This window comes from Colossoma macropomum, unplaced genomic scaffold, assembly GCF_904425465.1.
Source record: "Colossoma macropomum unplaced genomic scaffold, Colossoma_macropomum, whole genome shotgun sequence".
NCBI classification, from domain to species: Eukaryota; Metazoa; Chordata; class Actinopteri; order Characiformes; family Serrasalmidae; genus Colossoma; species Colossoma macropomum.
Genome location: NW_023494806.1, coordinates 30,489,589 through 30,512,798, shown reverse-complemented (window position 1 = coordinate 30,512,798; position 23,210 = coordinate 30,489,589). Strand labels below are relative to the sequence as shown.

Here is a 23,210-nt window from a genome sequence, read left to right as displayed (position 1 = left end):
TGCATTTTGTTTTAATCTACATTTTGCACAGCATCCCAACTATAGAATTATTTTCTTTGGATTATGTCTGTCACCGCGACCCAGAAGGATAAGCAGTTTAGATGATGGATGGATGGATGGATTATGTCTGTTTTTGGTTCTTGCTACAGGAAAAATGGAATTGAATATACATTACATTTATATAATGAAAATCATGTCTGCATACAGAACACGACAATATTGGAATAAGTTTGTCTATAACTGTATGTTTATATACCTCCCTGCATTCAAGTCTGTGCACATCACCACATCACTCTGTCATGTTCTAGTGCATGGCAGTCATCACTGTTGCATGTTACATTAATATGAAATATTTAAGAATAAGAAATGAATACAATATGAGAAAATGATTGGACATTTGTGTGTGCATGTTAGTATGTGTCTGCTAATATGGAAAACAAATAAAAAATGCATAAATTATTAGTGCAGGCAAAGACATTAATGGCAATTGCTGTTTATTTTATTGTTTATTATTTTATTTCTTTTTCATATTAGCAGACCCCATAGTCCTTGTGAATGTGCATGTTTGGTTGAGGTTTGTGCAGTTAAAAGGTTTCTGAGGTTCAAAATTCCTAGACATTGGTCATTCTTCCCTTGCAGCATGGAGTGGTGTTCCTCACACACCAGTGAAGCCTTGGTGAGCCACATCTGTGGACACTTCAAGCTTTAGCTCCTGATTATGGTTTACAAGTAACTAGTAACAAGTAAATGTGTTCTAAAATTTAGTGGCAGTCCACACTAAGTCCTTATATGGGGGCTTAAAGTGGGCTGCCCGTAGTGGAACGAGGCCTCATGGTAGAGCTTCTGTGGTTGCAGCCCAAATTAAGCTTGTTGGGAAATCTGTTGTGAAACCAGGGGCACATACTATGAGGGCTTAGTTTGGGCACCACAGGGCCCCTAATTTGGGGGCCCACATGTGCCCCCTGGTTTCACAACTGACTGGGGCTCCACTATGGGCAGCCCACAGTGGCCTCACACTTGACCCACATGGGTGTTTGCAGTGCACCTGGAGTACCATAGAAACTGCCTAGCAACACCTCAGCAACCACCTGAAACACGACCCTATTAACTCTGTAGCAATGATAAATGAAAACAACCCCTTTAACCCCTTTTTAACAGCATAACACAGTACTTACACAACTTACTTCAACTTTTCCACATTATTAGTTGGCTTTGTCGAGCCAATTTAAAGCTTGTTAATGAAATTCTCTGCTGCTCGATTTTGATCTTTTGATTTATTTTATTTTAATGTACGCTGCTTTTATTTAATCACTTTGAATTGCCTTTGTGTATGAAATGTGCTACATAAATAAACTTGCTTTGCATAAATGAGGTCCAGTGACCACTCCTTTTGTCCTTCCCCCTCCCCTTAGATGTCTAATAAGGGAAGTGGTCTTTTCGATAAAAAAAAAAAAAATCAACACAGAGAAAATGACATTTTCTTCACAGAGAAATAAAAGAGGGTACAGCAGATCATTCAAAGACTAGATTAAAATGTTACTTGATTTATAGTCTTTAGAGTTGCATTGCTGGGATAGCTTTAAAAATATTGCTGAAGTTTTGCTTTACTAACTATGTGGGTTACAACAATGTAAAGTTGCTGAGTTATTCTTAGGTTAGAGAAATATGTAGTAAAAATTTGGACCCTTTAAAGGGCTAATAGTTGCATCAAGTTCATCTGTAAATAATCTTGGTGTCACGATCGATCCCAATTTGTCCTGCGATTCACATCCAATATAACCAATATTACTAGAATACCTTTCCTCCATCTTTACAATATTGCAAAATATCTATAAAATATGTGTATCTAGCTTCATGCATGCTGAGGCTCATTTCTCAGCAGAAACAGTGTGGTGTGTGGTTTTCAACTTGTTAAATGCTTAGAACTAAACCGAGCACAGAGAGGAACTGAATGTTAAGAAATTTTGCTAACAGACAAAGTCTTACCCTCATCATACGCAACAAAACCATCAGCTCTGCAGCTCTGAACTGAAGCAGCCATTGAAAAGTGAGTCATTTTGATTCAATATAAACCAGATGTGCTTTATGCTGGTTTTATTTAGAGTAGTGGTCTTTAACATACAAAATTATTCTTGTGTACCAAAACCTTTCAGAATTGTAAAATACAGAATACAATCAGATGTTTTTATTCTGACTCTGTTAGGGAGATATATTGGATGACATCGACTTCTCAGATTATCTCTGCATGGTTGAGTTTGACTTGGTTTATCTGATTCAGTCAACAGTACAAATGCCAAATTTCAGTATATAACACATTCTCTATAGAGAACACAGTTCTGCTCATTTGAATGCACAATTACTGTTTCTTTGCTGAATTTAACATGTTGGAAAAATTAAAATCTAAAATGTGAATGGTGCAACACGTATGGCACTTTTTATATTTATTTCCAATAGTAAAAACTCAGCAAATACATACAATCTTGAACAAAAGATGCCATATTTAATTTTATTACTATCTTACTCTCTTAAATTTACTTACATTCATTTGCTCCTTTCTCATCAGTACTCAACAGAAATGCACTTGTTTGTTTGTGTGTAATGTGTAAAGAATCAAGAGGCATCATGAATTCAACCCCAATGGCAGAAACAAAAAACAACACCATGAGTCAGACAATGAGTTCATCATCTTGCAGGGATGCAGTGTGTATTTTCTATGCAGTAGCAGAAGTGATCATCTGTGTCCTGGGTGTTGCTGGAAATGGTTTGGTGATCTGGATTGCAGGATTTAAGGTGAAGAGGTCAGTCATCAGCACCTGGTACCTGAGTCTGGCTGTGTCTGATGTCATATTCTGCTCCACGCTGCCCGTCAGTGTCATCTATGTGGTCAGTAAAGACTGGCCGTTTGGGCTCTTCATGTGCAAGTTCAGGTCTTTCACCTTGTGGCTCAACATGTACAGCAGCATCTTCCTCCTTGTCATCATCAGTGTGGACCGCTGTGTGCTTGTTATGTTTCCTGTGTGGGCTCAGAACAAGCGCACCATAAGAAAGGCCTCTGTGATAGTTGTGCTAGCTTGGATCATTGCAGCAGCATGTAGCACACCATCGGCTGTTTTCCGAGTCATTCGTCAGTCTACCTACACACAGCAAACATTGTGTGCCTACAGATACATTTATAAGAAAAATCATATTGCCACTATAACATGCCGATTTATTTTTTCATTTGTGATCCCATTCCTGATCATTTTTATCTGTTATGTTGTCATCATACGAAAGCTGAAGTCCAACCAGAGGGTGAAGTCCAAAAAGCCCCTCAAGATCATGACTGTGCTGACTGTTACTTTCTTGATCTGCTGGCTACCATATCACACTGTGATTTTGATTAAATTACATGTGAAATATGATTTATTGATAACCGCCCAGCGATTTTGTTTCATTCTTGTTAGTGCCAACAGCTGTCTGAACCCATTTCTTTATGCATTCATGGGGAAAGATGTTAAGGAGCAATGTTACGCCTTTCGATCAAAGATTGAGAACGCATTCAAGGGGGAGGAGGAGTAGAGCACCTGCTGAGAGACAGCCATTACTACCTCTGGTGAAAGACAACATTCAACTAGTATCTAATTGGTATTAAGAAAAGACATTGTAACAAAAAAATTTCAGTTCAGTTAATTTTTTTTTAAAGTGCTTTTTTTCAAAAAGTGCTTTTTTTACTGAATACTCAAAGTATTTTTCTTAATGTTCCACATTTTGCTGGTAGCTCTACCACATCTGACATTGCATGGCAGCTGTGTTGCAATTAAATTTGAAGTGAAAAATTCAGCAGATTCAGACATAATGATTAAAATAATAAAGTAATAAATAATAAGAAAAATAAAATAATTATGTAACGGTTGACATTTTGAAAGGAAGTGTAACATTTGACCAGCAAGCAGATGCTCGCGGTTATAAAATACAAAAGAAGCTTTACTTGTGGGATCAGGAATGAGTAACGTCGTCAGAAAACAGGCATAGGTCAGTTCCAAAATACACAGTAGATGAAGAAGGGCTACCATAACCAACAAGGGGAAAACAGAGCGAAGTCCAGAAAACAGGCGATGAGTTAAAACCATATATCCAGTAAACCAGGCAAAAGTACACAAGGGCAAATCCAAAAAACAGAGTCAGAGAAAAACAGTAAACAGAAGGTCATACACACGATATATATCAACAGGAAGAACGCTCAGTAGTCACAATGGAAAGCAATACCTCGCAGTGAACCTAGATATAGCCCGGGCTAATATACTAGCCATCTAGTCATATGACACAAACACGCAGGTGAACAGCATTAGTATTCAGGTGATCTCGAGCGGTGATAGGAAGATGAGGATCTTTGTGGAGTCACATGAGCTGGCTGAGGATTCTGGGAAGTGGAATCCGAGTCATTACTGGCAAGTGAGGGAAATAGCTCAGTATCTTGATTCCCCAGTGTATTCTGGGAAATGTAGTCTGTTGGCATGTGAATGATATCACCAAATGGACTCGGAAAGACTTTGACAAGCCACTGTCAATAAACACCATCAGTAGCTCTATCTACAGACACTTTCCAGAGTGGAAGTCATATGTCAACAGTGTCCAGAAATGCCGCTGACTTCTCTGGGCTCAAGCTCATCTAAATGGGACTGATGCACACTGGAAACATGCATTGTGGTATGACGAGCCAACCTTTCAGATTGTTCATGGAAATAATTGATGTTGTGTTCCCTAAAACAAAGAGGTAACGGAGCATCCTAATTGTTAACAGCGGAAAGTTTGAAAGCTAGGCTCTGCCATGCTATTAGTGGAGATATTAGTGGGTATACTGCACATCTGTGAAACTGCACATCTGTGAAACTGCCATTAACGCTGAAAGATATATATATATACATTTTAGAACAATGAATGCTGCCTTTTATGCACCCATGTTTATTTCCACATGACAATACCAAGTCACATTCTGCTTATGTTACAACAGCATGGCTTCCTCTTTATTCATTTAAATTTTTACTGCAATCATAGCAATCATTATGGCCTGTTTTTCAGTGGAGGACTGAGTAGTTTCCACAAGTCGTGATCAGGCAGTATAGTTTGTTTGTTTTTTTAATACACTGTCAACAACTGTCAACAATGATATAGCATGAAACATCTAACTTTATTGAACTCATAGAACATTTTGTCTTGTGATCCTCGTGTAGAAAATTTACATGCATATTGTGACACCGCTACCAAATATTACACCAAAAACAATGCATTTATTAATATGGTAGTCTAGTAGTATATAGTTTTGGATCCACTACTACGCTCTGCATGGGGCCAAATGTTAGGCCCATGTCAGTGAGGTAATGGCACCCTCAAGGGAAGAGCAGGTGTAACTTACCTACTACATGAAAAAAGTTAGTGCATAAAGAAAACTGTATTGTTAACCCTATTCTTCATATCCTACAACTGAATTTCATATGATTAGAAAAAATGCCATAGAACTTGTTCTGATTGGCCTGTGACACTGGTGACAAGTGATGACATTTTGTATATTCATGACTTGGATTAACTTTTTTTTTCTTTGATTGCTTTTATTCACAGTCAAATTAGAATTTTATAAAAATCAGTAGTACCAAGCTTGAGAGTATTAATAAATACACAAATAAAAAATAAACAATTAAATCAATTTGTGTCTACTGTGGTAAATGTATGCAGGTGTGTGTGTGTGTGTGTGTGTGTGTGTGTGTGTGTGTGTGTGTGTGTGTTCTCACTCCAGGAGTTCAGAGACTGAATGGCCTGAAGTAGTAGCCCCAGCACCACATACTCCTGGAGGACTTTCCACAAGGATATCTCAGGGAGCATGGTCGTAACCCTTCTCCATGTCTACAAAACACATGTAGACAGGGTTGGCAAATTCCCATGCCCCCTCAACAATTTGTGAGAGGGTGAAAAGCTGGTCCATTGTTCCACAGCCAGGACAGAATCCACTTTGTTCCTCCTCAATGTGAGGTTCAACTATCGGTTGGAGTCTCCTTTCCAGCACCTGGCATAAACATTCCCAGGGAGGCTGAGCAGTGTGATACCCCAGTAGTTGGCACACCCTCTGGTCCCCTTTCTTAAAAATAGGGACCACCACCCCAGTCTGCCAGTCCAAGGGTACTGTTCCCTAGGTCCATGCAATATTGCAGAGTTGTGTCAGCCACGACAGCCCCACAACATCCAAAGCCTTAAGCATTTCCGGACAAATTCCATCCACCTTGCCACTGAGGAGCTTCCCAACTACCTCAGTGACCTCCACCAGGGAAATGGAGCCTGAAACGCCAGAAGCCTCTGGTCCTGACTCCCCTGAGGAAGGTATGTGTCTCAGATTAAGGAGTTCCTCAAACTGCTCCTTCCACCAACTGACAGTATGCTGATTTGAAGTCAGAGTTTCTCCACCCCTGCCGAATACAGCTTGGGCGAAGCCACCCTGACCGCTCCTGAGTCGCTGCCAACTTTTTTCGCTTGTCGGTAACTCTCTGCTGAAGTCCTCCCGGTCATCCACTCCCTAAAGGCATCTTTCTTCAGCTTGACGGCCTCCCTCATCACTGGTTTCCACCAGGGGGTTGGTTTACCGTCCTGACAGGCACCAACAGCTATGCCTGGCAGCTTCTACAATGGAGATTTTGAAGAGGGTCCAGTCAGACTCCATGTCCCCTATCTTCTCTGGAAAAGCTCTCCCGGAGGTGGGAGTTAAAATCATTCTGAACAGGGGCCTCTGACAGTCATTCCTAGCACACACTCAGTATTCGCTTGGACCTTCCGGGTCTGACCATCAGTCTTCCCTGCCATCTGATCCAACTCACCACCAGATGGTGATTGGTTGACAGCTCAGCACGTCTTCATCCAAGTGTCCAGAACATATGGTCCCAAGTCAGATGAAACGACAACAAAGATGATCACTGACCTTTGACCCAAGGAGCTCTGGTATCATGTACACTTATGAACATCCTTGTGTTTGAACTTGGTGATTGTTATGGACAATCCATGCCTAGCAGAGAAGTCCAATAACAATTCACCATTCGGGTTTAGATCGGGCAGGCCATTCTTCCCACTCACACCTCTCCAGGTTCACCAGTCATTGCCAACAAGTCTCCCAGCAAGATTATGGAGTCTGTAGGTGGGCCCTTTCCAGAACCCCGCCCACTCACTCAAAGAAGGCCAAAAAGACCTAAAAGCATAAGCACACACAACAGTCAGAGTTTTCCTCTCTGTGATTTTAATTCGCATTGAGGTGACCCTCTCATCCACCGGGACAAACTCCAACAGCACGGCAGCCAGCTGGGGACTCATGAGTATCCCCACACCTGCCCAGCACCTCTCACCCTGTGTAACTCCTGAGTAGGAGAGGGACCAACCCCTATTAAAGGGGTGAGGTTCTAGAGCCACACTGTGGGTGGACGTGAGCCCAACTATATCTGGTTGGTACCTCTCAACCTCCCGCACAAGCTCTGGTTCCTTCCCCCCAGTGAGGTTACTTTTTACGTACCAAGAGCCAGTTTCTGCTAAGTAAACTGGTGAGAACACTGATCAACGTCTTAATCCTTGTCCTGTTCATTTTGCTTAATGAGGCAGCAAACATTGTTTTAATACATTAGAAAAATGTAAGATCTACATCAATATAGTACAGTACTTTCATTGTCATGCTCTGATTACATATAATAGTAGGCACTTCACCATTGAACATAAAACAAGAAATTAAAAGAACTGTATTTCAAAAGACATATCAAAAACACATAAAAAATAGCTGCAATTCCAAAGTGAAAATTACAATAAAACATGTGGTCAATAATGTTATTTAGTTGATGAACACAGAAGTATGGCCACATTAATTGTTTGCCCAGGCCTAAAGTATTCTATATGTTAACCATCAAAAATGAATCAGCTATAATTATTTGTCAAACCAACTAATTACTTTTCACAGCTGAGTATGTATGTTTAGGCTAGATTCATCTGAGGTTAATCCAGCATGTAGCACATTCTGCTAATGTAGATCAGCTTGTCAGGAAGCCAAAGACTGTCTGCCTGTTACCTTATACTTTGCTGTCTGGCTGCTTTAGCTGTAGGCTATGAGTGACCTGTAGTATGGGTAGCCTAACTTTATCTTAGTTAACATTAATGCACTGAAAAAAAGAGAAGCATTTACTTGATTCAAAAGTTTTATAATATATATAATAATTTCCTCATGAATGATAAAAATACAGAAAATAACTCATTTTGTTGTTCAGTTTACTTTTAAGCAGTAAATTCAATGCATTTTAATATATGCAAATAAAACCATCCTTAACCACTGTTTTATTTTCGTCCTTTTGTTACCAATTTACTAGGACTAACTTGGCCTCCCCAGTTATGAAAGTACTGGCTAAGCCCATGAATGGAGGAATAATCGACATCTCTTATTTCATCAGTCATTGTACACTGTGTATTCAAAGGTTTATGCACTTCACTTATGTCAGCATGATATAAGTACTGTAAACAACACCATTGTAAACAACTGGGATACCATAGCGATAAACTAGCAACCACCTGGAATACCACTACTAACTACCTAGCAACCACTAGGAACACCATTGTAATCCCATTGTAAATCAGCAACCACCTTGGAAACAACTGCTTAACAACACCATAGCAATCAGCTGTACCATAGCAACATTTTATGGAAACTGCACAAAAAGATCCGTGGAAGAGGAAACATTACATTTGCCACATGGAATGTAAGAACTCTAGCCAATCCAGGAAAAGTGCAAGAGTTGATACATGAACTGAAGAAATATACCTGGAATATTGTAGGACTTCTAACTGTGAGGTTAGATGGACAAACACAGGTGAACATCAAATGGAAGAAGGACATGTACTGTATTTCATTGGGGAACTCAAAAAACACATTCATGGAGTACGCATCCTAGTCAACAAGAACATCAAAAACTTTAACCAGCAGACTGCAGGCTGTACCTTTCAACATCATCGTGGTACAAATATACACTCCGACTAATGATTATGATGATGAGCAAGTAGAATTCTACACCCAGCTTCAATGAGCAATTGACAGAGTGGAAAAAAAAGACATATCGATAGTCCAAGGTGACAGGTATGCAAAAGTTGGAAAGGCTTATAGACTGGAAGAGATTCTACGGCTGCTCTTGAAATGACACCACCAACAACAGAGGGCTACGCCTTCTTGAGTTTGCCAGCTACAATAATATGGTCCTGGTCAACACGCTTGGAGATCACAAACTCTCACAATGTTGGACATGGCATGCACCTGATGGGATTCCAGCACAGTAAGGACAACTACGTTCTGGTGCAGCATCAATTCCAGTCTGGCATCAACAGAACAAAAACAAGGAAATTTCCTGGTGTGGACATTGGAAGTGACCATGACCTTGTTATCATGAACATCAGAACCAAGCTCAAGAAGATAAACAAATCACAAAACACCAAGCTGAGATTCAACCTTGACAGACTGAAGGATCCTGTTATCTGCCAATCTTTCCAGGCAACAATTGATGGAAAGTTTGCCCCACTTCTGGCGATTGATAAAGATACTAAAGCAATGTCACCCACAGTTTACACCATAATGATTGAAACAGCACAAGAACTGCTTGGCAAACATCATCAGAAAACTCAACCCTGGATCAAAGTAGACACATTGGACATGTGTGACGAACATAGGAAGTTGAAGAATTGTACCAATTGTACCAATAATCAAGAAGATCACACAAGAAAGCTAAAGAAGAATGGATGGGGAAAAGTGCGCCAAGATAGAGGACTGCCTGAAGAAAAAAAACATTAGAAAGGCATTTCAAAATTGTAAAAGGCTTGACAAAGCAAAGACAATCCAGAGTCAGGACAATACAAGACAAAAAACTGAACTGCCTTACAGAAGAAAAAGACATTGTGAAGAGATGGACAGAATATTGCAGTGAGCACTACAACCATCCGACAAAAATTGACCCTAACTCAACTAACGACAATGACTTTCCAATATTGTGTGAAGATGTGGAAGAAGCCATAAGATCACTGAGGAATGGGAAAGCACCAGGTGTTGACAACAAACATTATGTAACACTGTATTTAAATATAGTTACTGCATTTCACTGAAACACTTTTCTTGATATGACTGTAGATGTGAATACTTGCGATTTGGCACATTTTATTTCCGTAACAATATCTGATTTTGCATTTTTGTACGTTTTACTTTAACAATGTTAGCTGCTAGTTGCTCATACTCTCAGTACTGTGTACTACCTGTGTTCTGTTTTGTATTTATTGTAAGTCCTTCATATTATTTATTGTACTGTATTGTCTGCACTGTGTTTATTGTATTGTCTCACACTTGTGTTCCTGTGTTGCACCTTGGTCTTGGAGGAATGTTGTTTCATTTCAGTGTGTACTTGTATATAGCTGAAATGACAATAAAGCCTGACTTGACTTGACTCGACATACCTACTGAACTCATAAAGCAAGGAGGAGAAGCAGTGGTTGAGGTCCTTACTAAAATATATAACAAAATATGGCAGATTGCAGGATGGCTAACCACATGGACAATGTCACTCATCATCATTCTGCCCAAGAAGGGCAACTTACAACAGTGTGAGAAATACAAAACCATCAGCCTGATAAGTCATGGAAGCAAAGTGATGCTAAAAGTAATCCTGAACAGGCTCCAACCTCTAGCAGATAAAATCATTGCAGTAGAACATGCTGGGTTCCATAAGGGACGTAGCACCACAGACAAGATCTTTGAGACCTTTATGTCTTGTGTGAGAAATCCTGCCAGCACCAACAAGACCTAGTATGTCTTCATCGACTTCAAGAAAGCATTTGACCAAGTCTCGCATGATGCTCTGTGGGCAACCATGAAAAAATGACAACATGGGCCAGACGATGATCAGTGCCATTCAGCAGCTGTACTCGAAGGCCAACAGTGCAGTCTTGGTCCATGGATTATTAGGCAATTGGTTCTACCCATCAGTTGGTGTGTGACAGGGCTGTCTCCTATCTCCAACACTGTTCAACATTTTCTTGGAACGTATTATGATTGATGCCCTAGAGGAACACTATGGTACTGGCAACATCGAAAGACAGACCATCATACATCTCAGATTTGCTAATGGTATTGTTGGGCTGGCAGGCAGTGAAGAAGAACTGGCAGAACTGGTGAAGCACTTGGAGCAATCTCAATCAAGTGATGGTATGGTATGGAGATCAATGCTGAAAAGACAAAACTGATGATGAACAGCAAGAATCCAATCAGCACCAAGAGTAGTATGAATGGGCAACAATTAGAAATTCAAGTATCTTGGTGCCATTTCCAGTGTGGAAGGTTCTAAGACAGAAATGCTGGCTAGAGATGCACAAACTACAACAGCACTGGCCAGAAGTGCATTTGGAGAGACAGGAACATCAGCCTCAAAACAAAGTTGAACCTGCTGTGTGCACTAGTTCTATAAATTCTCCTGTATGCTTGCGAATCATGGACTCTTACAGTAGACCTCCAGAAAAGAATCCAAGAAATCAGAATTAGTCATTTCATAAGAATTCTTGACATCTCGTATAAAGACTGTACACCAAACAAAGTAATCAGACAGACCATCAGACAACAAGTTGAGCAATATGAAGACCTCCTAACCACATTGAAGAAAAAGAAAATGAGGTAGTATGACCATGTTACCAGATCTGCAGGGATCTCAAAAATCATCCTTCAGGGAACAGTGCCAGGGAAAATAAGACAAGGCAGACAACGAAAGACATGGGCAGACAACATAACTGAATGGACAGGGAAGAGCACTGCAGAAACACAGGTTTTATCGCATGATCAGCAACAATGGAGTGAGTTGGTGAACCGTTCATCAGTACGGTGCTCACAGGACCAATCCAAATTACAGGACCAGTGACCAGTGACAGTGACCATAGCAACAGGCTAACAAAACCTCTGCAACCACCTAGCAACACCTCAGCAACCCCATGGAAGACCAAATCAACCACACCTTCAACCTAGCACCTAGCAGCAATCAATGAAAATAATCCATTTCATGCAAAATTACCTGAAAACAACTGGACACAGCATAACACAACACTAACACAGCATATGCCATCCTCTACATCTAACCATTCAAAACGACATAACCCATCACAACTGCTTTTACTTTTCCACATTATTAGCTGGCTTTGTCGAGCCAACTTTAAGTTTGCTTATGAAATTTTCCTTCTAGATTTTAATATCTTATTTTTAGAATATCTGTTGGTTTAATTTATACACTTTGAGTTGCCTTTGTATATGAAATATGCTACGTAAACAAACATGCCTTGAATAAATAAAGCCTGATGTCACCCACTCTTAGTCCTTGCCCTCCACTGAGATGGCTTATGTCAGTAAAGGTATTTAAACTGTTGAAGTAAATAAAATGTCATAAAAATATTGCTGTAGTTTTGCTTTTCTATTGATCTTTATATCCATTAGCTTATATTCATTAACTATATGGGCTACAACAATGCAAAGCTGTTCTTAGGTTGTAGAGGTATGTAGTAAAAATTTTGACCTGCTTGTACAGACCATTTAAAGGGGTAAGATGGGGCAGGTTTATGGGGCCCAGGGTCAAGTTAATCTACCCTTGCATGGCATGTATCTACCTTTGTGCTTGCTGAAGATCATTTTTCAGCAGAAACAGCTGTGTGGTTTTCAACCTGTTCAATTCTTAGAACTAAACAGAGCACAGAGAGGAACTGAATGTTAAGACATTTTCCTGATAGATAAAGTTTGTACCTCATCATAAGCAACAAAACCATTCACTCTGCAGCTCTGAACTGAAGCAGCCATCAACAGGTGAGTAGTTTTCATTTAACATAAACCAGATGTTCTTTATGCTGGTTTTATTCAGTTTTAATGATGTAAATTGCTGTTGTGTATAAAATGTGCTATATAAATAGATAAATGTATTTTATGCCCGACAGCCAATGACAGTAGTGGTCTTTAGCATACAAAATTATCCTTGTGTACCAAAACCTTTCAGAACATACAGAATACGATTACATGTTTATGCTGTGTCCCTATTGGGGAGATCAACATCAGCTTCTCAGTTTTTCTCTGCACAGTTGAGTTTGACTTCATTTATTTGATTCAGATGTGAGAGTTCAACAGTAAGATATCAAATTTCAGTGTATAATGCAGCAATGATAGATAACTCACAATACATACCCTATATGTATAACAAGTCAGATGTAAAAGTTTGTGTGTCCCTAGTCAAATGACAATGTTTTATTGATTTAGTTGACAATAAAATAACACATCCTCTACAGAGCACACATTCTCCTGATTTTAATGCACAATTACTGTTTACTTGCTGAATTTTAAACGAATTAAATGAAAATCAACAAACAAACAAAAAAAAAAACACTATTATGGCAAATTATATATCTTTTTTCTAAAAGGAAAAACTTAGCAAATACATAAAGATTTGCACAAATAAGTCTTACTTAATTTAAAATATTTGAAATATTTAAATATATAAATCTGTTATTTGCTCCATTTTCATCAGTACTCAACAGAACTATACTAATCTGTGTTTAATATACAGAATCAAGAGGCAGCATGAATTCAACCACAACCACAGAACCAGAAAATCCTGACTATGAGTACACGGACTACCCTATGAATCAGACTACAGATTCACCACCTTGCGATGCAGTGTGTATTTTCTATGCAGTAACTAATGTGATCATCATTGTCCTGGGTGTTGCTGGAAATGGTTTGGTGATCTGGATTGCAGGATTTAAGGTGAAGAAGTCAGTTGTCAGCACCTGGTACCTGAGTCTGGCCGTGTCTGACTTCATATTCTGCTCCTTCCTGCCATTCAGAGTTGTTGACATGGTCAAAGGCGAGTGGCTCTTCGGGCGCTTCATGTGCAAGTTCAGTTAGTTCATCCTTTTCCTCAACATGTTCAGCAGCGTCTTCCTCCTCGTCATCATCAGTGTGGACCGCTGTGTGAGTGTTCTGTTTCCTGTGTGGGCTCAAAACTAGCGCACTGTAAGAAAGGCCTCTGTGGTAGTCATGCTAGCCTGGATCATTTCAGCAGCACTTAGCACACATTCAGCTGTTTTCCTAGAAATGTATGATTTTCACTACAAGCTCAAAACTACTTTTTTCTGCATGTACATTAATTTTCAAAATTATATTGCTATCGTAGCATGTCGAATAATGTTTTTATTTGTGGTCCCTTTCCTGATAATTATTATCTGTTATATTGTCATCATTCGCAAGCTAAAGTCCAACCAGATGACAAAGTCCAAAAAGCCATTCAAAATCATGACCGTGCTGATTGTTACTTTCTTGATCTGCTGCCTGCCATATCACACTGTTATTCTGATGAACTTATTCATGACATATCATTCATTGTACACTGCATATGTGTTTAGTCTTATTCTTGCCAGTGCAAACAGCTGTCTGAACCCATTTCTTTATGCATTCATGGGAAAAGACATTAAGGAGCAATGTTATGCTCTTTGGTTGAAGATTGAGAATGCAGTCAAGGAGGAGGAGAATCAGAACACCATCCAAGGGACAGCTTACACCACCTCTAGGGAAAGCAGACATTCAACTAGTATTTAGTTTTTACTGAGTATCACAAAAAGAACATCTTAACTGCTAATGGACCAAACATAATTAATTTTGTTAATTCTTTGATTCTTGCAAAAGTGCCGTATTTCAAACCTTTTGTATTACTTAATTACTAAAAAACACCTTTTCTGAACAGTAAAGTTCCACTGTGCAGAGCTTTTGCAGATATAAGCATTGCATGGCAGTTGCGGTGCAGCAAAATCTGCCCTGTCATGTGGTGAAAAGGTTAAACAGAGCTTTCTGCAAATACGTCCAACATTGCATTTTGTTACTCAGGCAGGGCTTTAGTGGTCATCATCCTGAATTATTAAAATTTCTCTCGAGGAAGAGAGGAGGGGAATCAGCAGCTCTTTTTCTCTTCTTTGAATCCACAAGTCTAATGTAGTAATTGAGATGATTTTGATGGATTTATGTGTAATTGTTGAGTGAAGATTTTGAAAGGAATATGTTTAATTTTATAAGGTTAACACCAAAATTGTACTCATATGGAGCTCTGAGGTTACTTTCTAATGTAAATGGCATGCTGTTAACTTACTGATTTAAAGCTGAGCCAAAGAACTTTCTCTAATGTCTTGTATTAGATCCAGATACATTCCACATAAACATTTGTGTTAAAAATATGCCATCATTCTGTTGAATAAAACAGAGACACTTAACCTCTGTGACCTCTATGTCCATCTGTGGTAAAATACACACCGTAAAAATAAATTTTACTTGACCTCAGCTTCTATGTCCTTGTTTTTTATTTTGCTCTGATTTGCACCAATAAGGCTGCTCTCTACATGTTTAGGAGTAGATAACACAAAAAGGAGTGCAGTGAAATATTGAAATATAATGATTTTTCTGGAGCATAGCTAATTGGTCACGTGGCTATGACAACCATCACTCAGTAACCCTGAGTAATGTGCTGAAAAATGAAACATTTTATTATAGATTCAAATGTATTCAGTGACAAACTCTATTCTAAAAAAGTTGGAACAGTAGGGAAAATGAAAATAATAACACAGAGCGATTATAAATCTATTTTAAGCTGCATTTCACACAAGTCTGTGGCTCATTCTGATATTAATAAATGCAACATCTTACAAAAAATGTGGAACAGGGACCATGTAAAAACATTGTAAAATGTTCAAAAACCATTAAAAAATTTCTTAGATATAAAAGGAGCATCCAGTAAAGGTCAAGTGCTTTATCAGCAATTTGAGGCTTGCCACTTTGCCAAAATACATCAGCAAGAAATCCAACATGTTAAAAAGTATCATTCCCTCTTCAAAATATTGCAAGAATTTTAGGTATTTCACCCTCAACAGTGTTTAACATCATCAAAAAATTCAAGGAATCAGGAGAATCATGGCCGAAAGCTACAAATAAATGCCTTTGACCTTTGACCTTTCAGATGACACTATGTTAAAAACTAGCTTGTGATGGATATCACCCAATTTGCTTGGGAATACTTTGACAAACTCAATAAACACCATCTGTACTGTATCCATGTATGTGTATTTACATTACACAGAGAACGTCATACGTCACTTGTGTTCAGAAACACCGCTGACTTCTCTGGGTCTGAGCTTATCTGAAATGGACTGATGCACAATAGAAACATGCATTGTGGTCTGATGAGTCAACCTTTCAGAGTATTTATGGAAATAACTGACTTTGTGTTCCCTGAAACAAAAAAGTAAAGGACCATCCTGATTGCTAGCAGCAGAATGTTCAAAAACTAGGGCCTGTCATGGTATGAGAGGATATTCTTTGGTATCCTGCACATCTGTGTACACATTTTGAAGAAAAAAATGCTGCCATTTGTGTACCCATGTGTATTTCAACATGACAAAACCAAGCCACATTCTGCTTGACTTACAACAGCATGGTTACATAATCAGATAAAGCGGGCACTAGACTGGCCGGCCTGCAGTCCAGAACTCTCAATACTCTCCAATTTAAAAAATGTATGTATTATTAAGCTCAAAATATGACATCAAAAACCCCAATATGGTTGGACAGCTGAAGATTTGTATAACAGAAGAATGGCAAAAAAAAAAATATGCTTTCAAAAATAGATCAGTTTGTGTCTTCAGTCCCCAAATGATTATTAGATTATTAAGGAAAGATGATGTAACACAGTAAACATGCTCCCAATGTTTTTTTTGCAACATGGTGCAATTACAATTACAAAAACAATTAATTTCATTTATGATGATCTCCAGTATGCCAAGTTCTCATGATATCTAATGTTTTATGTGACAATATTACAACACAATATTATTAGCAGAAACACTGTTATATATTTATTGCTTATACATGTGCAGCGTAGACACAAATTCAGTACACATTACAATGGCAATTTCTATTACTCTGTCACTGAAATTATCATTTTGATCTGCAAGGAGCTAAAAGCTATTTGTTATGGAAATTGTATTAATTCAATGTATTTGCTTTATTGCTTGCAGACTGTAAGACTACAGGCAATGTTCATGGACAAAACATCCTGTCCTCTGACTGATAGAAGTGCTTAGCTGCCCCGATACAAACAACAGGAAGTATCCTCATACAGCAACTGACCTCGGTCACCTGTCCTACACCTTCCGGTACTTCTGCCTTCATAAGGTATTCTAGTCAGGTACTCACAACCTTCTATGCCTATATTAACAGAAATCTGCCAAAGACTGATAACAGCAGCTGTCAAATCCTTTTCTTATTTGATATCTAGCCAATGCCTAGTTTGGGGTATAAGACCCCAATCTAAGGGAGACCGCCTCAGAGCGTGCTCTCATAACTTCACTCTCTGGTCTGTATCACTTTATTTCTTAAATTACCTGGTCCCAGTTTATACTGGCTCTAATAACTGTGTAATTACACATTCATAATACATGCAAAAACAATGTAACTACGAGCAATATATCCCCTGTTACAGACAAATTATTTTAGTACAGATGATGCAAGTACATATGTATTGTCAATTACAAAAATGTATGTTTCATAACTAAAACAGCATATTTTCTTTTATGTAATTACACATAATAGAGGGAGTGATTTTATGAACTGTTGTTCTTCCAGCGGGACTTTTTTGATTGTAACAGGTGTGTAATTACTTATATTATAAAAGTACGTAAACTGCATCTGCATAGGAATTACAAAATTCAGCTAGCTGTAGTAACAACACAAATATTACGTAAGTTACAGTTTGTAAGTGGACAGTTCATATAGGTACATTGAAATTACAGACTGGTAAACCAGAGACTGCTTTTAAGTTAGCATTATACAGCACATACATTTTAATGAACTGCATGAATTTATTTTTAACATTTTGTTCCTATATAAATACCATCACACTGCAGAATAGATTAAAGCCAGAACTTTGGTTAGACCGTAGGAATTCTACTACAGCTGTTAAGAACATTGCTGTTTCCTGTATAGTTGTAGTGTTACTATTAGAGAAGTCTTTTTTATCGAAAAAACAGCTGTTTCTCTCACACATGCAATTACATGACAGAAAATATTCTGTTACAGCTATCAATACACACTTGTGTAACTACATGAATTAAAAACTGAAGTCCATACATGTGTATTTACCTAAGCTGTACTTCTGTAATCCATTTTGTAGTAAAGCTGTTCTTTTAGAGGGGACATTGTAGCACTAGAATTCAATAAACACCTCCTCTAGCACCCCAACTTGAAGCATAAACACAATTTTTTATGCTTGTTACAAAGAAAACGACCATAATACACCAAAACTGAGGTAATACAATGGTTATTGAAATTTTTTACAGAGAGAATACTCACATTTGTGGGTTTCTTTGGTCGCTCGTGCAGCCATCTTGCCGGTTTTTCTTTTTTTCTCATAACACTCTGTTTGGAGCCTCTGAAAAACCTCCGTTTGAAGGACCATGTAGCCCTAACACTTTACCTCCATCTCAACAAAAATTGGGACAACCGAAACCTAGATGTGAACGTGCAAAACAGAGGGCTAAGGGCTAAGTGGTAGGGGCAAGGGGTGAAATGGGATTGGGTCTAAGAGTGAGCTGTGTTAATATGGGATGAAAAAATATGCCACTCTGCTGATGTTTACTTGGCCAAAGATTTCTGGTAACTGTACCTGTTGCAGCTCGTTGACCTTATCCTGGAGTTTTAGGCCAGGACCTTCCAGTGACTGTAGATCTTCTGTGTACTCTTTAAAGTTGCACTTGCATGTCGTAGCAAGTATTTAAACAGTTGTATTAAATAAAATGTTATAAAGATGTTGTTGTAGTTTTACTTTTCTATTCCTCTTTATATACATTGGCTTATTATTTATTAACTTATTGTTTATGAAATTTATTACAACTGCTGATTTATTTTTAAGTTATAGAAGTGTGTAGTAAAAATGTATACTTCCAGTCAGTGTTGAGGACTTACACACAGCCACTGAGAATTTAAGTCTAGGCTAAAACCTACTTGTTTAGTCAGGCCTTTGGTAATTAGTTTTTCCTGTTAGCTGAGGGGTGTAAACCTCATCTGCATCCCACTGACCCTCCTGATGATACTGCTGCATTTTTTAATCATAGTGATGTATATACTGATGGTCATACCTTATTGTCTGCTGTTATTATGTTGCTGTCTGGTGTCGACCAGAAGAGGATAGGTTCCCCTTTTGAGCTCTTAGAGAGGTTTTCCTTGCCACTGTTGCCACTGGCCTGCTCATGGGGGCTCGGACACAGATTTTTTTTTTCTGTTAAACTGCTTTGTGGCAATAGCTGTTGTAAAAAGCACTATATAAATAAACTTAACTTGACTTGATTTGGTCAAGCTAGGGCATTTATGGGGCCCAGGGTCAAGTTAATCTACCCCTACATAGCGTGCATCTAGCTTCATGCTTACTGAGGCTCATTTCTCAACTAAGGGCTGTGTGGTTTTGAACTTGTTAAATGCTTAGAACTAAACTGAGAACAGAGAGGAACAGAATGTGAAGAAATTTTCATGGTAGACAAAGTCTGTCACTCGTCGTAAGCGACGAAACCATCAGCTCTGCAGCTCTGAACTGAAGCAGCAATTGACAAGTGAGTATTTTTGATTCAAATACAAACCAGATGTCCTCTATGCTGGTTTAGTTAAAATAGGGGTTGTTAGCATACAAAATTATCCTTGTGTACCAAAACCTTTCAGAATTGTATGACACAGAATACCATAGAGATTTATGTTGTGTCTCTTTCTCGTGGAGATGGACTGGACGACATTGGCTTCTTAGTTTATCTCTGCACAGTTGAGTTTGACTTCAGTCATGAGTTCAATAGAACAAATGCCAAATTTCAGTGTTTGGTGCAGCAATGAAAAAAAAACTAAATTTAATTACTTAACTAAATTTATAACTAAAATTATATACCTGACAGGAACATGCAGTCGTATGCAAAAGCCTGGTCAAATGAAATTCTTTGTGAAAACAAGTTAACACATTGTCTACAGAGAACACACTTCTGCACATGTGAATGTGCAATTGCTGTTTATTTGTTGAAAAAAAAATTCAACCTAAAATGTGACCTTTGGAAAACTTATGGCACATTTTATATATTTTCCTATAGTAAAAATCCAGCAAAAACATAAAAATTTGAACAACAGATGCCATATTTAATTCTACTTACTATCTTACTCTCCTAAATGTACTTGCACTCACTTGCTCCTTTCTCATCAGTACTCAACAGAAATACACTTGTTTATTTGTGTGTAATGGACAGAATCAAGAGGCATCAGAAACAAAGAACGACACCATGAGTCAGACATCGAGTTCATCATCTTGCAGGGACGCAGTGTGTATTTTCTATGCAGTAGCAGAAGTGATCATCTGTGTCCTGGGTTTTGCTGGAAATGGCTTGGTGATCTGGATTACAGGATATAATGTGAAAAAGTCAGTCATCAGCATCTGGTACCTGAGTCTGGCTGTGTCTGATGTCATATTCTGCTCCACGCTGCCCGTCAGTGTCATCTATGTGGTCAATAAAGACTGGCCATTCGGGCTCTTCATGTGCAAGTTCAGGTCTTTCATTTTGTGGCTCAACATGTACAGCAGCGTCTTCCTCCTCGTCATCATCAGTGTGGACCGCTGTGTGCTTGTTATGTTTCCTGTGTGGGCTAAGAATAAGCGCACTGTAAGGAAGGCCTCTGTGATAGTTGTGCTAGCTTGGATCATTGCAGCAGCATGTAGCACACCATCGGCTGTTTTTCGAGTCATTCGTCACAAGCAGCAAACATGCATCTACAAATATAATTTTAAGAAAAATTATATTGCCACTGTAACATGCCGATTTGTTTCTTCATTCGTGATCCCATTCCTGATCATTTTCATCTGTTATGTTGTCATCATACGAAAGCTGAAGTCCAACCAGAGGGTGAAGTCCAAAAAGCCCTTTAAGATCATGACTGTGCTGATTGTTACTTTCTTGATCTGCTGGCTACCATATCACACTGTTCTTTTGATTAAATTACATGAGAAATATGATTTATTGATAACCGCCCAGCGATTTTGTTTCATTCTTGTTAGTGCCAACAGCTGTCTGAACCCATTTCTTTATGCATTCATGGGGAAAGATGTTAAGGAGCAATGTTACGCCATTCGATCAAAGATTGAGAACGCAGTCAAGGAGGAAGAGGACCAGAACACCATCCAAGAGACAGCCATTACCACCTCAGGTGAAAGTCAACATTCAACTAGTATTTAATTAGCATCAAAAAAGACATCTTAACTCCTAATTTTACACAAACAAATTGAGTGCAGTTTATTTTTTTTTAAAGTGCTTTATTTCAAACCCTTAGTTGTTACTGAATCCTCAACAAAGATTTTTTTCTGAATGTTCCACATTTCACTGGAGAGCTCTGCCAAATCTGCACACTGCATGGCAGCTGTGGTGCAGTGAAATTTGCTCTGCTATGCAGTGAAAAACAGTGTCTAGAAACACAGCTAACTTCTCTGGGCTCAAGCTCATCTGAACAGGACTAATGCTGGAAATATGCATTGTGGTCTCATGAGCCAACCTTTCAGATTGTTCATGGAAATAACTGATGTTCTGCTCCCTGAAACAAAGAAGTAAAGGACCATCCTGATTGTTAACAGCAGAAAGTTTGAAAGCTAGGCTCTGCCATGGTATTAGGGGAGATATGAGTGGTTATACTGCACATTTGTGAAATCGCCATTAATGCTGAAAGATATATACATATTTTGGAGCAATCCATGCTGCCTTTTATGCACCCATGTTTATTTCCACATGACAACAACAAATCACATTCTGCTTGTGTTACAACAGCATGACTTCCTGTTTAAGAATTTAATTTTTTACTGCAATCATAGCAATCATTAGGGCCTGGTTTTCAGAGATTTGTAAAGTGGTTTCCACAAGTCATGATCAGGCTGTATAGTTTGTTTGTTTTTTTTAATACACTGTCAATAACCTCTGGAATATGCTATACCAGAAATCTTGTAGCACAGTACAAAACAAGAATAGATTATGGAGACATGGAATCATATATTTTTACTTATGATGGCTATCTATGCAAAAAAAGTATGTCAAGCTTTCATGATATAGCATGAAACATCTAATTGTATTGAATTCATAGAGTGTTTTGTCTTGTGATCCTTGTGTAGAAAGAAAAAAAAACATTCACGTGCATATTGTGACACCACTACCAAATATTACACCAAAAACACTGTATTAATTACTATGGTAGTGTAGTAGTATATAGTTTTGGATCCACCACTACGCTCTGCATGGGGCCAAATGTTAGGCCCATGTTAGTGAGGTAATGGCACCCTCAAGGGAAGAGCAGGTGTAACTTACCTACTACATGAAAAAAGGTAGTGTATAAAGAAAACTGTATTGTGAACCCATTCTTTATGTCCGTCAACTAAATTTCATATGATTAGAAAAAATGCCATAGAACTTGTTTTGGCCTGTGATACTGGTGACAAATGATGACATTTTGTATATTTATAACTTGGATAATCCTATTTTTTTCTTTGATTGCTTTTATTCACAGTCAAGTTAGGATTTTATTAAAAATCAGTAGTACCAGGCTTGTGTTAAATATTATTTTATTTCATTTTACTTTATTTGTTCCTTATTAACTTTGTAACTTCTCTTAAATCTTTTCCCTGTTTTCTCCCTTGCCTTTTTGTATTAATCTCGTTTGCATTTTGTATGTTTCTCTTGGGTGATGTGTGGGGGCTGTGGAGAGCAGTCCTTTGTCATTTAACGACCCCCAATGGTTAGCCTATCTCACATCTGGTTATCTATAGCTCCCCAATCTAGCAATGCCGTTTGCTGATGGTGATATCTCGGACCCATCCTGGTTCCTAGGGTGGGCCTCAACATCTCTATTTTAATTACAAAGGTACAGGCAGTTGTCCATTCCGTGGGGGGTTCCGGGGGTTCGTTGAGACAAAGAGACAACTGAGGGTGTGGTTTACATTTCGTGACTATAAGTTTGTCAGTGTGTAAGCTACTTTAGACTTGTTTGGTTAGGAAGACCTGCGTTCAATAAACTTAATTTCCTCAAGTCTCCACTCCTGTTTGCTTCAAAAAACCAATGCCTG

At 38.5% G+C, this 23,210-nt stretch overlaps 1 protein-coding gene and 2 pseudogenes across 1 annotated transcript; all 3 read left to right on the top strand.

The window, feature by feature from the left end:
* The first annotated feature begins 2,637 nt into the window (after window positions 1-2,637).
* Window positions 2,638-3,830, top strand: LOC118827067 (annotated as a pseudogene).
* A 5,348-nt stretch (window positions 3,831-9,178) lies between these two features.
* On the top strand, window positions 9,179-14,641 carry LOC118827066 (annotated as a pseudogene).
* A 4,949-nt stretch (window positions 14,642-19,590) lies between these two features.
* On the top strand, window positions 19,591-21,412 carry LOC118827372 (chemokine-like receptor 1). Its single transcript, XM_036598710.1, has 2 exons — window positions 19,591-19,689; window positions 20,362-21,412. Exon 2 carries the CDS (start codon window positions 20,395-20,397, stop codon window positions 21,340-21,342), a length of 948 nt encoding a protein of 315 aa, XP_036454603.1. The 5' UTR covers window positions 19,591-19,689; window positions 20,362-20,394; the 3' UTR covers window positions 21,343-21,412.
* Window positions 21,413-23,210: the final 1,798 nt, after the last annotated feature.